This window comes from Pelophylax lessonae (assembly GCF_965119305.1).
Source record: "Pelophylax lessonae genome assembly, chromosome: 2".
Lineage (NCBI taxonomy): Eukaryota > Metazoa > Chordata > Amphibia > Anura > Ranidae > Pelophylax > Pelophylax lessonae.
In genome coordinates this window covers 676,328,441-676,344,700 of record NC_138769.1, presented here as the reverse complement: position 1 = coordinate 676,344,700, position 16,260 = coordinate 676,328,441, and the positions used below count along the sequence as shown (strand labels likewise).

The 16,260-nt window shown below is 39.3% G+C and overlaps 2 protein-coding genes across 3 annotated transcripts in view; both read left to right on the top strand.

The window, feature by feature from the left end:
* CNTN5 (contactin 5) overlaps window positions 1-16,260 on the top strand; it is a 2,223,160-nt gene that overhangs the window by 515,649 nt on the left and 1,691,251 nt on the right. The window lies entirely within an intron of this gene.
* LOC309548405 (small ribosomal subunit protein eS19-like) lies at window positions 5,608-6,107 on the top strand. Its single transcript, XM_082248344.1, has one exon. It carries the CDS (start codon window positions 5,633-5,635, stop codon window positions 6,065-6,067), a length of 435 nt encoding a protein of 144 aa, XP_082104470.1. The 5' UTR covers window positions 5,608-5,632; the 3' UTR covers window positions 6,068-6,107.

The following is a 16,260-nucleotide window of genomic DNA, read 5'->3' as shown; positions in this document are numbered from 1 at the left end:
ATCCCCCTGAGGAAGACACGTGATCCCTGTGTCGTCACGCGTAGGGTAGGGGAAAGGATGGACGGAGCGATACACTATTGTCTAGGTGAGGCTGTCAGCTATCGGCGGATGCTATGGAGACCGGCGGCGCTGTGCAGTCTCTCCCACTATACCACCACAATTTCCACCATTTACTTGATGCTATTGTCAGACATTACACTCCTCAGTTTACTCTTAGTCCTTAGCTTTAGAGAAATAAAAGTCTCTCATTAAGTAAAAAATGAGCAAATAGATTAGATGATCATTTTTTTTTTTTTAGGAAGCAGGACACTCATATTATAAATGGTTAAAATGTTGCTGTTACATTTAAAGTCCTAAAGTCTATCTATGTATTACACAACTTTTACAACTTAAACTGCATTATATTTCAAAGTACCAATAATAGTCAGTTGCAGAAGAAAATACACTATATTAGGAAAAGTATTGGGACAACTGCCTTATATGCACGTGAACTTAAATGCCATCCTAGTCTTAGTCTGCTGGGTTCAATATTGAGTTGGCCCACCCTTTGCAGCTATAACAGCTTCAACTCTTCTGGGAAGGCTGTCCACGAGGTTTAGGAGTGTTTCTATGGGAATGCTTGACCATTCTTCCAAAGCAAATTTGTGAGTTTAGGCACTGATGTTGAAGAGAAGGTCTGGCTCGCAGTCTCAGCTTCAATTCATCCCAAAAGTGTTCTATCGGGTTGGGGACAGGACTCTGTGCAGTCCAGTCAATTTTCTCCACAGCAAACTCGCTAATCCACATCTTTATGAACCCTGCTTTGTGCACTGGTGCGCAGTCATGTTGGAACAGGAAGGGAGCAGGTTGGGAGCAGGAAGTTGTCCAAAATGGGTTGGTATGCTGATGCCTTCAGCGTTCCCTTCACTGGAACTAAGGGGCCAAGCTCAACTCCTGAAAAACAACTGTACACCATATTCCCCCTCCACCAAAGGATTTAGACCAGTGCACAAAGCAAGGTCTATGTAGACATGGATGAACAAGTTTAAGGGGGAAGAAACTTGACTTGCTTGCACAGAGTCCTGACCTCAACCCGATAGAACACCTTTGGGATGAATTAGCGTGAAGACTGTGAGCCAGGCCTTCTCTCCAACATCAGTGCCTGACCTCACAAATGTGCTTCTGAAAGTATGGTCAAACATTCTCATAGACACACTCCTCCTTGTGGACAGCCTTCCCAGAAGAGCTGAAAATGTTAAAGCTGCAAAGGGTGGGCCAACTCAATATTGAACCCTACAACCTAAGACTGGGATACCATTAAAGTTCATGTGCGTGTAAAGGCAGGTGTCCCAATACTTTTGCTAATATAGTGTAAGTTTTGCACTCTATGGAGGTCCTTTTTAGAACTGTTATCATAGTTCTGGATTTATTAGTAAAGCAGCTTTAGTAAGAAAATGTCATGATTCAAAAATCCAGTTACTGTATATAAAGGGAGTCATTTAGGTAAAATGCCAGTACATACTTACAGAATCAGTCAGGTTGAAAAAAGACACAAGTCCACTGTAGAGGAAGGATGAAGGGTATATCTAAAGGAAACAGGGCAGAGAAAATGACTGTTGCATGCTTATCATTTTGCAGGAATCCTGCTTTTTACACAAGCTAAATACATAGAATTTAGATGCCATATTGTTTAATGATAGAAGAGTGCAGTGGCGGTTTTAGGCACGGGCGAACGGGGCAGCCGCCCGGGGCGGCATTTTTTCATAACACGTGGGGGGCAGCATGCCCGGGCCGCGGACCGGTACCGGTCCGTTGATCAAATGGTACCGGACCGCCCGAGCTCCGTTCGTCCATGCCTAAAACCGCCGCAGCCGAGTCGAGCCGAGCCCGAGGAGCAGAGCATTGCTCCCTCCGAGCCCGCCCATTGTGTGACAATAGCGAATGAAAATTCGCTATTGTCACACTGATCCTCCTCCTGGCCAATCAGGGAGTGGGTCCTACCGCTTCCTGATTGGCCGAAAGGCAAACCCAGCGCCATTGGCCGAGGAGGAGGCGCCGCGGGAGGACTCAGGACTGAGGAGACGTGAAGAGAAGTGAGGTAAGTGCACTGACCGGGGGGGGAAACGCTGGCGCTCTGCATTGAAAAGTGGCACTCTGGCATCAGTGGCATGGCATCTCTGCATTAAAGGGAGCATTGCTGTAGCGCTCTGCATTAAAGGGGGCAATGCTGTGGCATCTATACATTGAAAGGGGGCATTGCTGTGGCATCTATACATTGAAAGGGGGCATTGCTGTGGCATCTATACATTGAAAGGGGGCATTGCTGTTTCATCTCTACATTGAAAGGGGGGCATTGCTGTGGCATCTCTACATTGAAAGGGGGCAATGCTGTGGCATCTCTTCATTGAAAGGGGGCAATGCTGTTTCATCTATACATTGAAAGGGGGCATTGCTGTTTCATCTATACATTGAAAGGGGGCATTGCTGTGGCATCTCTACATTGAAAGGGGGCATTGCTGTGGCACTCTGCATTAAAGGGGGCATTGCTGTGGCGCTCTGCATTGAAAGGGGGCATTGCTGTGGCGCTCTGCATTGAAAGGGGGCATTGCTGTGGCGCTCTGCATTGAAAAGGGGGCATTGCTGTGGCATCTCTACATTAAAGGGGGCATTGCTGTGGCATCTCTACATTAAAGGGGGCATTGCTGTGGCACTCTGCATTTATTGGGGGCAACAATGCTGTGGCACTCTGCATTTATTGGGCGCATTGCTGTGGCACTCTGCATTTATTTGGGGCAACAATGCTGTGGCACTCTGCATTTATTGTTATGTTGTCATGTTATTTTTTTTTGGGGGGGCGCCGGGAGGGAGTCTTGCCCGGGGAGCAATTTAATGTAGAACCGCCACTGGAAGAGTGGCACAGAGATCACATGATTGTTTTACTTGGTTTCAGAATGAATGCCATCATGCAAAATATACAATATTAGGTATGAGTGGAATGATATTGTTGAATCTTATTTGGTGGCCAAATTATAGATTTGGTGAATTGGCAAAAATTTTTCCAAAATGTAAATACACATTTTTTTATTAAGATACCTAGGCGACCTTTGCTTGAAAAAAATAATGTAACCCATTTTATTTTTCTTTATTTTGAACGTGTTTTAGTTTGTAGGGGAGCGTGGGTCTGGCAGGTTTATGGTAGTTCACTTTATTAAATTTACTTTGATTTTTTTTTTCCTTTTTTCCCTTTATTTTATTTTTTTTCAATATCTCTTTTATTGTAATTTTCCAAAAAAAAAAAAAAAAATAATAATACACATACACAAAAGAAACAAAACAGCAAAATATCAACATAAGATGTTGCAATAAAATTATTGATCATAACATTTTACCTCAAAAAAAAAAGAGGGGGGGGGGAGGGGGAGAAGAAGAAAGGAGGAAAAGACAGAGAGAGAAATAGGAAAAGGGAACCTTCCATCCAACTCAGTTTAACCGTCACACAATGGGGTTTCTTTTTTTTCCCTTTATTTTGAATGTGTTTTATATTTCAGATGAGTGTGGGTATCGCAGGTTTATGATAAGTTACTTTATTTAATTTTACTTTGATTTTTTTTTTTTTTTTACTTATTTTTTTTTCCTTTTTTTTTTTTTATTTTTTGTGCACTGTCCTTTTTCTTTTTTCAGTTTTTTTCCTCTGACTATGCTGCATGCTTGATGCAGGGAGGTGACTAAGAAAGTACTAAAAGTTCAGTTACAATTTTTTTCAGGTATTTTTTTCTTTCTGTGACTCCATTGGGAAGATATATCTTGTCCTTGTGACTACTGTAAAAAAAAATAAAGAAGTTGTTGTACCCAGGACAGGTAATCACAGATAGCAATACAAATATTGTCAGAAGTTACTCTACTAAAAATGTGTTTTTTTGGTTTTTACTGTGTTTCCATTGGTCAGATTTCTTATCACATCCTTTCCCTTTTAAAATAAACGTGCTGAAAGACAGAAAACCTCCAAGAGGACAAAAGAAAAAAGACTGTATAGTACAGAGTGCATTGATGGAATAGTATGTGTTAACTGAAAGAAAAATATAACTCTTGTATGCAAGGTTGGTCTTGTAAAACTCAAAGACAACCTTAGATCGCACTTGTGGTGAATTTATCTGTTTTCTCATAGACCTTCAGGTGAGGGACGCTCTTGAGGCAGAAGAAGTAAGCATTGTAGACTATAAGATGTCTTTGTTTGACACTATCAATAATGTATAGATAAAGACATGCCCATCTGTTGAAGAGGTTCTAAGTACTTCATGGAATTTGACAGAAATAAATTTCAGAGTGTAACACATTTAAATACAAAATTTAATTTTCTAGTTGTATAAAAATATAAAAAAAAAATTATGAATAAATTAATTATTACAGAAACAAGAAAAAAAGAATGCAATCATGTATAAAGCTATATAAAAGAATGTATTTTGTGTGTATCAGTGTAAAGCATTTAAGAATGAAATGTACTTTTCTAGTTGCATAAAAATCAAAAATATGTTATCAATAAAATATAACAGAAGAAGGAAAATATCATTGCAAGGCATTGATAAAAAATATCAAAAGTATAGTAAGGTTTAGTGAAGAATGTTCTTTGTGTGTCTATGAGTATGTATGCACAATATTCTGCTTTATAGACCTAGAATATACAAGATATAGTATAGCACATGCATCATTTACCTTGAGTCATCTTGACTACCTTATGCAGCAGAAACAATAGGATAGTCTACTTTTTGTCTACTACAGTGCCTTGAAAAAGTATTCCTACCCCTTGAAATTTTCCATATTTTGTCATGTTACAACAAAAAAACCTAAATGTATTTTATTGGGATTTTATGTGATACACCAACACAAAGTGGCACAATTGTGAAGTTGAAGGAAAATGATAAATGGTTTTTAACATTTTTTTACAAATAAAAGTGTGGTGTACATTTGTTTTCAGCCCCCCTGAGTCAATACTTTGTAGAACCACCTTTCTCTGCAATTAAAGCTGTAAGTATTTTTGGGGATGTCTATACCAGCTTTGCACATCTAGAGAGTGAGGTTTTTGCCCATTCTTCCTTGCAAAATAGCTCAAGCTCTGTCAGATGCATAAAGAGCATCTGTGAACAGCAGTTTTCAAGTCTTGCCACAGATTCTCAATTTAATTTAGGTTTGGGCTTTGACTGGGCCATTCTAACACATGAATATGCTTTGATCTAAATCATTCCATTGCAGCTCTGGCTATATGTTTAGGGTCGTTGTCCTGCTGGAAGATGAACCTTACCCCCAGTCTCAAGTCTTTTGCAAACTCTAACAGGTTTTCTTCCAAGATTGCCCTGTATTTGGCTCCATCCAGCATCAACTCTGACCAGCTTCTCTGTCCATTCTAAAGAAAAGCATCCCCACAACATGATGCTGCCACCATCAGGGTAAGGATGGCGTGTTCAGAATGATGTGCAGTGTTAGTTTTCTGTCACACATAGCATTTAGCTTTTAGACCAAAAAGTAAAATTTTGGTCTCATATGACCAGAGGACCTTCTTCCACATGTGTACTTTGTCCCCCACATTGCTTCTCACAAACTGCAAACATGACTTCCTATGGCTTTCTTCCTTTTCCCTTCTCGGCTCCACAGAGAGAAGATGCCTGGAGTAACAGTGAAAGACGTTAACCAGCAGGAGTTCGTCAGCACCCTGTCTGTTTTCCTCAAGTCTGGGAAACTAAAAGTACCAGAATGGGTAGACACAGTTAAACTTGCCAAACACAAGGAACTGGCACCTTATGATGAAAACTGGTTCTACACCCGTGCTGCTTCCACAGTTCGGCACTTGTACTTCCGTGGTGGAGCCGGAGTTGGCTCCATGACAAAAATCTATTGTGGGCGCCAGCGTAATGGTGTCATGCCAAGCCACTTTAGCAGTGGATCAAAGAACGTGGCAAGGAAGGTGTTGCAGGCTCTGGAGGGACTCAGAATGGTGGAGAAAGGCCCCGATGGAGGTAGCAGACTGACTCCACAAGGACAGAGAGACCTCAACAGAATTGCTGGACAGGTTGCAGCAGCCAACAAGAAACATTAAACACATTTGTAAACCAAATAAAATATTATGTTCCAAAAAATGGCTTTCTTCTTGCTGTTCTTGCATAAAGGCTAGATTTGTGGAGTGCACAACTAATAGTCCTGTTGACAGATTCCCCCACCTGAACTGTGGATCTCTGCATCTCCTCCAGAGTTACCATGGGCCTCTTGGCTGCTTCTCTGATTAAAGCTCTCCTTGCTCGGCCTGTCAGTTTAGGTGGACGGCCATGTCTTGGAAGGTTTACAGTTGTGCCATACTCTTTCCATTTTCGGATGATGGATTGAACAGTGCTCCGTGAGATGGTCAAAGCTTGGGATATTTTTTTATAACCTACTCCTTTAAACATCTCTACAACTTTATCCCTGACCTGTCTGGTGTGTTCCTTGGCCTTTACGATGCTGTTTGTTAACTAAGATTATCTTACAAACCTCTGAGCTGTATTTATACTGAGAATAAATTACACACAGATGGACTCTATTTACTAATTAGGTGACTTATAAAGGTAATTGGTTCCACTAGATTTTAGTTAGGGGTATCAGAATAAAGGGGCTGAATACAAAAAGCACGCCACACTTTTCATATATTTATTATTATTTATAAATCCCAATAAAATACATTTACATTTTTGGTTGTAACATGACAAAATGTGGAAAATGTCAAGGGGCAGGCCTCGACAAATCCCGGGTGCCAGGTCGCATTTGCGACTAGAATTAGCGACCTGGCGCCTGGGGTGCCCTGCTTGAGCTGTCCTGTCCCTTTTGCGCCCCCCACCTCCTCTTCGAGCTCACGGACTTCCACGCCATCCAGAAATTTAGTCCCCGGCTTTTCGGCCTTCTTCTGTGAGATGAGAAGCTAGGGGAACTGGCGCCCTCTTGTGGTGGCCGGGAGTAATGCATGTTCTCAATGCCTTTTCTTCTCCTTCCAAAGAGGAGAAGAGAGGGAAGTTTTTTAAGGCTTCATCTCTCTGTCCAGTTACCTTTGCTTAAAGGTAAGTGGACAGGGAGTGTGGTTATTATTATTAATTTATTTTTTAAATGTAAAAAAAATAATAATTTTTTCTTTTTTTTTTAATTATTAAAAAAAAAAATAAAAAAATGTTTTCTTTTTTTTTCTTCAATTCTTATTAAAAAAAAAAATATATATATAAATATATATATATCTTTTTTTTTTTTTCCTCATCGCCGTGCCACAGCCAAAGGCCCCTTTCACACGGGCTGTCTGATCAGGTCCGCCTGTCAGTTTTTCAGGCAGACCTGATCGGACCGTTCAGTCTCCTCTATGGAGCGGTAATCTGCCGCCATCTGACCCTGCCCGCCAAAAACAGACGGATGGTGGTTCTATTTTCTATCCATCCCGTGGATCCGATCAGATGGCATCGGATGGAAAGAGACAGACAGTCTGTTTCCATCCAATTGCGCTATATAGGAGAGTGGGGTTCTAGTCGTATTTATGTGTAAATTTAGTATCAGTTTTATTAAATAAAGCTTGGTTGTTAGTTTAAAAAAAAAAAAAAACTGGCTCCTAACTTTTTTAGCTGGCTCCTAGATTTCAGGCAAATTTGTCAAGCCCTGTCAAGGGGTATATACATACATATATATATATATATATATATATATATATATATATATATATATATATATATATATATATATATATTACCCCCACAGTTTTTCACTCATTCACCTCATTCCACTAGCCATCTTAGCACCATATAATCACCCCACATCTGTTCATAGTGAATGCTTTTATATCACCACCCGCTTCATGAAACTACAGTTTTTACTAGTGTCTTTAGACGCTGGACCTCTCCTCCTTTGGAGAAATGTATTCCTAACCACCTATTTATTCTTTGGAAACTTCTGTCTAGATTTTGACTTTTCACCCTTGGCTATCTATCAGTTTCTGATTCAATAGCCCACTGTGTTTAACCTGGCTCCTTTACCCAGACCCCACAGTGTGGAGCTGGCCTATAACATTTGCCTCCAGCACTGGATCCCGCATTGGGTGCTTACATTGGCACATTGTTGCAACACATGTAGTTAACTGCAGAGTGCTATACTGGTCCAAGGGTTTTCAAAATATCTGATTTCGATTGTCTAATTGTTAGTGGGGTCCAACTCAGAATTGTTTCCGACCATAGTGACAAGAAAATTTAAAGAAACAAGATGGAAGTTTTTTTCTCGACATAACAATGTATGTGTTTTTTATTCAGGAAAGTCCTTTGTTCCAAAATCCAATTTTAAAACCAAGCTTATTTTTTTAACCTCTTTACCTCCGCTCACATTGCTGCTACTGCAGCAATGTGGCTTGTTATTGTCCAGCGACGTAGACCTACGTCGCTGGACTCCGCCCTTGTGGGCGGCGCGCGCGCGCCGCCGGAGGCTCGCTCCCGCTGTTTTCAGTCACAGCGGGAGTCGGGCCAGGGGAGGAGTGGCGGCAATCGCCGGGGAATCTAGTTTGGAGATCCGCCCGCCTGTGTAAACAGAGCGGGCGATCTCCTCAGTGACAAGGAGTGACAGATTGCAGTGTTCAGCATAGCTGAACACTGCGATCTGTCCTTGTGTCACTCAGTCCCCTCCCCCACCACACGTTAGTAAGCACCAGGCATACATTAACCCTTCCCTCTCCAATAAAATTAACCCCTTCCCTGCCAGTGTCATTTTTACAGTAACAGTGCATATATAGAGCACTGATTACTGCAGTAATGTCACTGGTATCCCCAAAAGTGTCAAAAATGTCAGTCAAGGGTCCGATCTGTCCGCCGCAATGTCGCAGTCCCGCAAAAAAAATTGCAGATCGCCGCCATTACGCGTTAAAAAAAAACACCAAAAATGACAAAAATCTTTCCCTTAGTTAGTAAACGCAATAACTTTTGCGCAAACCAATCAAAATACGCTTATTATGATTTTTTTTTACCAAACATAGGTAGCAGAAAACAAATTGGCCAAAAATGTAAAAAAAATTTGATTTTTACATTTTTTTGGGGGAAATTTCATATAAAAAAATGTGAAAAATATTGTTATTTTTTCTAAATTTACGCTCTTTTTTTGTTTATAGCGCAAAAAGTAAAAAGCGCACAGGTGATCAAATACCACCAAAAAAAGCTCTGTTTGTGGGAAAAAAAGAACGTAAATTTCGTTTGGGTACGGCGTTGCACGACCGCGCAATTGTCAGTTAAAATCGCAAAAAGTGGCCTGGACGTAAGACAGCAAAATCCTCCGGTGGTAAAGTGGTTAAAGTACTTTCAAATCACATTTGTCAAATCTCTGTAGGCATTATTAGTCATACTGACAAGATTTTTCATACAAACACTCTATCAACGTATGGCCAAATTTATCCCAGCTAACACTTTTGAAGTAATAACACAAACATGTATTTATTTATTTTTTATAAGTTATAGGTTTTACCTAAATTAATAAAAGCTCATCATTTCAAGCAGCTAAATGGTTTGTCCGAACTCTCTAACTGCCACTTTTGCTGGATAGCTTAGTCTGTTTAAGGAAGTTGACAGACTTACTGGCCATACGGTGAACCAACTACATGGGAAAAACAAAGATGTGTTATTGCTAATGACAGATTGCATGAAATATATCATTCTTTTTTTACCAATGGCTCCACTTTAAGTAGTTAAGAGTCACAGGTCTCAGAAACTCTAATTTTCTGGGTTATAACTTGTGTTAAATTTATGTTTTTTTTTTCTTTGGTTGGGTTGAAATATTTCTACAGATTTAATCAATGGATTTAGCAAATTTCAGTTTGGATTTCAGATTCTGTAAACAAGTAATTAAATCTGTCTCATAATTTACTGAAATAAAGAGTTGCTTCCAGATAAATGTTATCAAAGTGTAGGATTAATGGGGTATATTGGGAATACTAATATAGGGCCAGGCATTCAGTTCCAGTAGAAAACAAGGAATTAGCGACCTCCTGTACCTATTGTGAAGGAGGCATGAATTGCATAGAAACCTTGACCGCTATGCTGGTTTCAATTTCCCGATACATAAACTGACCTGAGAACCCTCCAGGCTTGGTGCAGGGAGATCAGCCTCAGAGGGGATTTGCTTATCTGTAACTGAAACCTTTGACATCATTCTTGCTCAGTCAAAACAATTCCACCCTTTTAGTAAGGTAGTATTAAAAAATCAAATGCTGGATGAAAATGTAATATAATGGAGATGCATCACATTACCTTAGCTGTATTTCTCAGAGAAGTGAAGAAAACAGTGTTAATTATGTTACATTACTCACTGGGTTATAAATGTTTCATTATTCATTTTCAGGTAAAGTGTACTGACTTTAATTAAATCTTCTATCTATGCACATTTGCATTTTTGTCATCTTTCAAAGATATTTTTTTTATTTCAAAACTAATTCTTACAATTTATGGTGTGTAAAAATATGTTCTTTTTAAGCCAATGAAACATATTCATTTTAACTCCCTGTAGTACTAAAACTATTAGTCGCTGGGCTAATGATATATCCTGAGATAACCATGTACCGTTCTGCTCACTGCTTTAAAAGGAACTAGTACTCCATTTTAACCACCTCCTTCCCAAACCTATTCTGACACTGACATTTTTTTTGCTAGAATATGACTTAGAACATTACCCCAAACATTATATATATATATATATATATATATATATATATATATATATATATATATATATATATATATATATATATATATATATTTTTTTTTTTTTTTTTTTTTTTTTTTCTTTTTAACAGAGACCCTATATAATAAAATGGTCGGTGTTGCAGCAATTTTTTATATCACACTGTATTTGCACAGCAGTTTTTCAAACGCAATTAAAAAAACAAAACACTTTTATGAACTAAAAAAAACTAAACACCAAAGTTAGTCCAATTTCTTTGTATAATGGGAAAGATGATGTTACGCCGAGTAAATTGATACTTAACATGTCAAGCTTTAAAATTGCATCTGCCCGTGGAATGGCGGCAAACTACGGTGCTTAAAATACTCCCTATAGACGACACTTTAAACGCCTTTACAGATAACCAGTTTAGAGTGGCACTGGAGGTCTAGTGCTAGAATTATTGCCCTTGCCCTGACAATCACGACAATACCTCAGATGTGTGGTGCGAGCACTGTTTACATATGTGTGTGGGAGTAACGGATGCGTATGCATTTGCTCATAAGCACGGCGGGGTGATGGTGCTTTTTTATTTTTTCTTTATTATTCATTAATTTATTTTATACAAGTTTTTTTGTTTTACACTTTTTTTGTATTAACTTTATTGCTGTCACAAGGGATGAACAACAGGTCTTCTTTATGAAGAGATGTGGGGTCTATTAGACCCCAAATCTCTCCCACGGCCCCCCATGCAGCCGATTAGACCAAGATCGGTCCGATCGACTGCTTCTCTGGCCGCTGGTGGCCAGGTAAACAAAGGGGCGGAACTGGAAGTGACAAACTACGCCTCACTTCAAGTTTCCAGGGTTACAGAGAGAGGAGAACAACGTCAGTTCCTCTCTCTCTGTACAGGGCAGCCATTGCCGCCAGCCGCATTGCTCCCGGACATCGTACAGTAGAGCCCGGGAGAGGGGGCAGCCATAGGGGGGTGCAACCCCAAATTAGCCACTCAGATCACTCCTGCCCGAATAAGAATCGCCGGCTGCAAAATATGATACCAGGATGATGCCAGTAGGTGAAGGCATCATCCCAGTATACCCACTGAAACCCTAGGACATAAACGTTAAAGCAGGGCTGAACGAAAACTGACAGCTCAGGAGGAGCCACTGTATTAACTATCTGACATTAGTAAATTGATCTCACATTCTGTTCTATTGTGTTCTGACCGGGGGGACACTCCCCACCAGAACACTCCAGTCAGCGCTCTCAGCCCTTTTTAAGTTATGCCCCTTTGACAGACGTTGGCTGAACAGACCAACTGCAGTACACATGGGCTGAATGTCGTCTGCTTTCTATTGAACCGGCCGATGCCATCTGACACTCAGTCCATGTGTACTAGGCTTAAGTCTCTCCAGCTGCCATATAATGTTGGATTTGCATACAGTACTCCTGATCTTCTTTATTACATTTTTACCTGAATTTTGAACATCGTGTCGGAGGCCAAATTTCTCACTAACTCACATAGGTTATCTTCTAAGGAGTCATGATCAATGGAGGGACTGCTTGCTACCCAGGCCACTTAAAATGTATGTTGCCCACTTTGTTTTACAGGTCTACATAACCTATTATCATCCAAACCACTTGTACATTTGCAGCCCCCATACATGTCACCTGTGCCCATCGAGGATTTCAGTTTATGCTCAGTTACTCCCTCATAGTCCATATGATGGTGCTGACAAATTAGAATCAATCTGGTCCATCCTGTAGGGGGTGGAAAAAGAGGAGAGAAAGCAGCAAAGATGTCAAGTCCCCAGGCTAGTAGAGAGACTTGTGGGAGCTCAGAATCATGGGAGATAAGAACAGCAGGGGCTGGGGAGGTGGGGAGTCGGGTTAGGTGTTAGATAACCTTTACAGATTTTCTAACAGTCCATCTGACACTACCCACTCAAGACAATGCTGCTGTGCAAGGGTATCCCTGTTACTCCTTTATCGATAAGGGAGTCACCCTAAAACAGGAAATGCATTACTGGCCAGATTACCTGATAAATATAAAGAGAAAAAAAATGAAAACTAAAGCAGCCACCTAATCTAAAAATGTTTTAGCTATAACATATTACATTTTTAATATGGAGTATATATCTCCTTATCAAAGCATAAGTATGGATTTCCATCTTTAGCAATTACCAACACTTTCTATTTAGCAACATAGTCTCTTTAACTCTCTAGTATCTGAGAAGAGTTTGTCTAGCCAAAATTGAAACACTGTAGCTCTGTAACCAGTTCCAAGGATGTTGAGGCAGCTTTGTACAGACTAGTTAGAATCAGACATGTTAGTTAGAACCTGAGAGGGGTCAGGTAAAGGAACAGTGATCTAAAATACAGTATATGTATATAACAGGGTGCTGCGCTAGTTAAAATGTGTAAATACCAAATTAAATATCCAAATATATACCACACAACCAATATAGTATGTAAAATTGCAAACAAAAAAGCAATAAGCGCAATACACTGAATAAATAAATATTATACTAAGATCATATTGAACAAATGAACAATCATGATGGGACAGAAATAGAAAATCTATATTATCACAGCATCTCAGAAAAACAATAAGTGCAATACACTGAAAAATAAATAATATAATTAAAAAAAAAAAAATGCTTGAAATTCTATATAAATCAATAACATGAAGTGCAAAAATGTGCAATAACAATCCAAAAGATAATATTGAACGAATAAACAATCGTGCTAGAACAGAAAGAAAAAGTCTATATTATCACAGCATCTCCCTTCACCATAAGATAAATATGTGATGAATGTAAGGTGATATCAGAAATCCTCCATTATAGTGTCACCTTAGTGCTCTCAGGCCGCTCACCTTACTGCTGTAAGGTAACAGCATAGGTTGATACTCTTTAGTATAAAAACTCAGATATTCAGCGAGTATCTAGGATATAGATCAGTTCCACGGTCTCCCTGCTGTCTTCCCCTGATGAAGTCACGTGTCTGTGACGTAACGCGTAGGGCAGAGGCATCCCGGAAGAGGTGTCAGGACGAGCTCAGTGCTCGTGGATGTTAGGATTGCATACTGTTTGTTCAAATGTGAGTACTTAGTTGCTTTTTTAAATAAAATTGTTTAAATAATAATGCACTATGGACCCCCTATCTTCATTCACATATACTATGGAGTGCACTTATGAATAACGGAGGAAGACCGCGGAACTGACCTATATCCTAGAGACTCACTGAAAATCTGAGTTTTTACACCAAAGAATATCAACCTATGCTGTTACCTTACAGCAGTAAGGTGAGCAGCCTGAGAGCATTAAGGTGACATTATAGTGGAGGATTTCTGATATCACCCTACGTTCATCACATATTTATCTTATGGTGAAGGGAGATGTTGTGATAATATAGACTTTCTCTTTCTGTCCCAGCACAATTGTTCATTCGTTCAATATTATCTTTTTGATTGTTATTGCACATTTTTGCACTTCAGGTCATTGATTTAAGTAGAATTCCAGGCATTTTTTTTAATTATATTATTTATTTTTTTTAGTGTATTGCACTTTTTTTTTTTTTGTTAGCACTTTTACATACTATATTGGTTGTGTGGTATATATTTGGCTATTTACTTTGGTATTTACACATTTCTAACTAGCGCAACACCGTTATATACTTTATTCTTTCTCATTAGCTCTGGGTTTAGCTAATTTGGTGTTTGACGCTTGTTAGCCTCTTGTATTTTATGGATTGGCCATCATAGTGATAGCACAAGAGTCTATACCATTTGTGTACAGTATATGTTAATTCAGCTTTGGGTGCCCCCGTGGGGTCTAGTACTGTACAGATATTATTTAGCTAAGTAGGCTATATGATTTTAGCATAGACTGTGCGACTCTGACTTTAGCATGGACCCTACCACATTTTCAGCAATTGACAGAACAGAATAAGTAGCAATAAACGGCTTTGTTTTACTGCATAAAAAGCTCTGCGGAGCCCAGTTCATGCACTTTGTCATGTCTCTTTGTTTGACTTTCTTAAGAAGCATAAACTTGCTTTACAATGCCAACAACTAGATAGGCTGTAGTGATTTATTGGGGAGTACAAAAACAGAATCCGCACAACAGTGCCAGCCTCCTCCGGAGTGGCTTTTGCCTGTAATATTTGGAAAAGAAGACAAATAACTTTTGATTTATAAAGTCTAATAATATTTACAGCAATATGATTTAGTCTAGTGTGGATTGTGGTTGTGAGTTTGCAAATCTCAATCCTGTCTGTTTCTGCTTTACAAAATTAAAAGAAGGAAATGAATTGTATTGCAAAAAAGCAAGCAAAGGCTGTCTTTATAGATTCTTTTTTATTAAATGTTTCTGCTACTAAATTAAACGGTTCCCAAATGGGTTGTGTCACATATCCAATCTGCTTCATTCTGAAACAAATAAGCAATTTACACCCCTGGCACTTAGGATCAGAGATTGCTTTATAGACTGTGGTGGGTTAGGTAAAGGAGTCAGCTGTCCTTTTGTGTTTTCTTATTATGTGTGCGAATGTTGGATCTGAAGGTGCACTCATGTTAGATGTGAACATTTTGCACGTGCTGGCTTCTGTCATGTATAGGGATTAGTGATGGAATCTGTCTAGGTTCCATTCGTCAAGGGTTCAGAAGATCTTTGACATTTGAAATTTGACAAACCTCAACTTAGAGGGAAATCCCACTAAAGTCTGTGGGGGGGGGGGGGGGTTTGGGGGCGAATCGTGGAGTTAAATTCAGGACAAATTTTAGGATTAATAGTTGAACCACAGTCAAAAAAGTATTGGAGAGTTGGGTACTGCTATGGGACACAAGTACTAATAATTTCTTTAAATATTCTTTAGGGATGCTGTAAAGCTAAATAGTGGTGTTATGGAACAATACAGTTTTCACGGACAGTATCAGCAACAGTGCACATTGGCAACACATATTTGGCTGTGAAATTGATTTTTTTTTCTTTTACAGTTAACTGTGTTTACATATAACAGCAGCACCACAATCTGATTCATTTCAGTTTAAAAAAAAAAATATTTTTTTACTGGCATTACTCTAACTTTTGTTTTTTTGGGGGGAGGGGTGGTGAATACGAGTGATATGTGAGATGGTTTAGATGCACATTAGCTTCATCCAGCTTTTTGGGTTTTGGAGTTATGGTGCCAGGACCTGTTCCAACAGCAATTCATTCATAGTCTCCCCTAGCTCCTATAATCCCTGTCATCTCTAATGGTGCCCATGAATGACCTATACATTGGTCTATATATATATATATATATATATATATATACAGTGCCTTGCGAAAATATTCGGCCCCCTTGAACTTTGCCACATTTCAGGCTTCAAACATAAAGATATAAAACTGTAATTTTTTGTGAAGAATCAGCAACAAGTGGGACACAATCATGAAGTGGAACGGAATTTATTGGACATTTCAAACTTTTTTAACAAATAAAAAACTGAAAAATTGGGGTATGTCTCTATCAGTTTTGCACATCGAGAGACTGAAATTTTTGCCCATTCCTCCTTGCAAAACAGCTCGAGCTCAGTGAGGTTGGATGGAGAGT

What these genes read in the sequence shown, in the direction of transcription:
- LOC309548405 (XM_082248344.1), top strand. Translation starts at nt 5,633, where the DNA reads ATGCCTGGAGTAACAGTGAAAGACGTTAACCAGCAGGAGTTCGTCAGC.